The sequence below is a fragment of the Hippopotamus amphibius genome, chromosome 5 (assembly GCF_030028045.1).
Source record: "Hippopotamus amphibius kiboko isolate mHipAmp2 chromosome 5, mHipAmp2.hap2, whole genome shotgun sequence".
Taxonomy (NCBI): domain Eukaryota; kingdom Metazoa; phylum Chordata; class Mammalia; order Artiodactyla; family Hippopotamidae; genus Hippopotamus; species Hippopotamus amphibius.
In genome coordinates this window covers 146,658,223-146,661,175 of record NC_080190.1, presented here as the reverse complement: position 1 = coordinate 146,661,175, position 2,953 = coordinate 146,658,223, and the positions used below count along the sequence as shown (strand labels likewise).

The 2,953-nt window shown below is 37.6% G+C and overlaps 1 protein-coding gene across 1 annotated transcript; it reads left to right on the top strand.

Moving 5' to 3' along the window:
* Positions 1–2,324: 2,324 nt before the first annotated feature.
* On the top strand, positions 2,325–2,681 carry LOC130854063 (barrier-to-autointegration factor-like). Its single transcript, XM_057736669.1, has one exon. It carries the CDS (start codon positions 2,392–2,394, stop codon positions 2,659–2,661), a length of 270 nt encoding a protein of 89 aa, XP_057592652.1. The 5' UTR covers positions 2,325–2,391; the 3' UTR covers positions 2,662–2,681.
* The last annotated feature ends 272 nt before the right edge of the window (positions 2,682–2,953 follow it).

Genomic DNA, 2,953 nt, shown 5'->3' with positions numbered 1-2,953 from the left:
GAGCATTTTAAATGGAATATAACAAACACTAAAATTTTTGAGCTATTAACCATATTAGCTATAAGTCATCTTGTCCAAATGAAAGCATTTATAACCGGTTTGCAAAAAACAAAAAAGAATCCAGCACTTATAAGCAATGGAAGTTCTAACCTCAAAGAGAAATATCAGACGAGAAATAGATAAAATTTTTATAAAATAGGGTATCATTTTTTCTAGTAATGTGGCTTACTGTTATTGACAGATATTCTAGACAAAAGAAATCAGGTGTCTAAATCAGAAAATGTGACCCTTGAAGGGCAACAATATATTTTTTCTGATAATAGGACAATATTAAAATCAGGGTACCTTATGAGTTATTATAGCAAATGCCATAATAATGGGATTTTTAAATTTTCATTCAAATTTATATAAACATGAAAGGAAAAATTGAAACATAGAGCCACTATCTCAAGGAATTTATAATTTATTTTAAAAATTTTTGAATACATATAAGAAAAAAGAAAACTAACAATACAATGCTAGTTAACACATTTTTCTCCTTTCCTGAAAGCTATACTTTTGTACTTAAATATACTGATATGTGTATCTGTCTCCATTACCAGACCATAAGCTTTTTGAATGCAGAGATGTCCCATTTTTATGGGGTCAGGATAGGGTCACAGGAGAATATGAACATAGGGAGATATCTGTCATGGGACCTACCCTAGAGTCTGTCCACTACATAAAAGCCCCCTGAAAATGTAGCCAGCACAGAGAAAAGAAGAATGAAGAAAAGACATAAATCTTTCATGAAAGCTGAAATCACTTGAAGTCCGGGGTCTCACCATGTCTGAATCAGCTTTACATCTTAACCTTTTTAGTTATGTAACGAAGCAATGAGTTTAAGAACCAAATGGAGCTAATTTAAGTTGGAGTTATGGCACTTGCAACTAAGAGAGTGCTAACTAACAGAGGTAGAAATCACATAAGGTAATTACCTTTATTTTACACTTATCAAATGTCAAAAAATAGTTTATTACCCATTGTATGCCATGAGAATTAACTGTACACATCTCTCCCAAGATGCACACCTAGTGAAATTCTGTTATCTTGAAACTGACCACAGAATTTGGCAAATGCTGCAAACCACGCCTTTCCCCTGAAAGCCAGTTAGTAAACATTTATAAGCATACAACGTTATGATTCACAGTATTATGTCCCCATTTTAGACCCTTATGGCCATATCATCCAGCATGAAGTGTTTGAAAATTAAAGGGCTATTAATAGTGGTAATTTTCTTCATGTCTAAAGATATTTTCCATCATTTTGGCATTAATTATAAATTATACCTACTCAAATAAACCCTGAAACCAAATTTGACTTGATGGGAAATGTTCAGAATAATTTATTAAGTCTTAATTTTAATACATCTCTAAAATATGGGGAATGAATCAGGTCTTCTGTGTATCTTAATAAAGATAAAGCAGTTATTTGGCTTTTGAACACCAGAGAGACTAACAACTGTTATTGGTATCACTTATCTCACTCTAGCCTCTTTTTAATCAATTTTTCCTATGACTATTTATTTGGCTCTGCTTCTGAATTTTTCTCTACATCTTCCATATTTTCCCCTCAATCTCAAATGCATTCTTTTTATCTCTCTTATTTAGATCTTGTTCTTTCTTTTACTCTCTATGTCTCTATAAATTCTCTGTCTACTGTTGCTTCTCTGTTTCTATGTTTGTCTATTTCTATTGCTGTCTTAATATAATGGTTATTTTTGCTTAACTTTAGTGATAACCTAAAATACCTGGATCTTAATGATAATTGTAATTTTATTAACACTTCGTGAATACAAAATTGGAAAAAAAAAATCCTATCCCAATACATACAGTTATTTCAGTTGAATTAATTTGACCATTTATTTATTCAATTAAATATTGAGTATAATTTAAGTATAAATTATTAAGTATAAATTATGTGCCTGTCTCTGTGTTAAGCATGGGTAAATTGAAAAGCAATACTTTCTATCTTCACAGAATCATAATCCAGGTCCATAAATGTGTTACTAAAATAAAGTCTGGGACTATGTTCTGTGATATGTACACAGTGCTATGGAAGCACCTAACAGAAGCACCGCTAGCCAGAACTTAAGTGGTCAGGAAAGATTCTAGGAGGAACTGCTCCTGTACAAGCTGAAATCTGACAAAGAAGGAGGAGCTATCCAAGAGAAGAATGGGATGTGAAGAAAAAACATCCAAGGTAAAGAGATGAGCATATGCAAAAACGTTAAAGTTAAGATAATGTTTGAAAGTAAATGCGAGTTCTAGTGGCTTGAGGGATCGGCGGGAGCAGCCCGGTGGCGGGAGAAGCCGTTACGGGAACCGGAGGTGCGGATTAAGGCTGATCAAGATGACAACCTCCCAAAAGCACCGAGACTTCGTGGCAGAACCCATGGGGGGAAAGCCAGTGGGAAGCCTGGCCGGGATTGGCGAAGTCCTGGGCAAGAAGCTGGAAGAAAGGGGCTTTGACAAGGCCTATGTGGTCCTTGTTCAGTTTCTGGTGCTGAAGAAAGATGAAGATCTCTTCCGGGAATGGCTGAAGGACACGTGCGGCGCCAACGCCAAGCAGTCCCGGGACTGCTTCGGGTGCCTTCGAGAGTGGTGCGATGCCTTCTTGTGACGCTCTCTGGGGGGCACCCAACCCCCAGCCCCAGCACTGAGTCTCCAGAGTTTGCGGCCCAGTGAGGACTGCCCCCCCACCCCCCCCCGCCGTCCTCTACAAAGGAAAAGATTGTTGTCGTGCGCATCTCCCATGTACACCAGGGTCTTTTAGGAGTTCTCAGCCTTCACCATTTCAACTTTTTTGGAATTCTCACCTTTGCATCTCCTTTCTCCTTTCCCTGGCAGTTTTGTGACAGCAATTACCAGCTTTTCTGCGTGGATTCCTGGCCCTGTCCCTCACCCCCCCACCC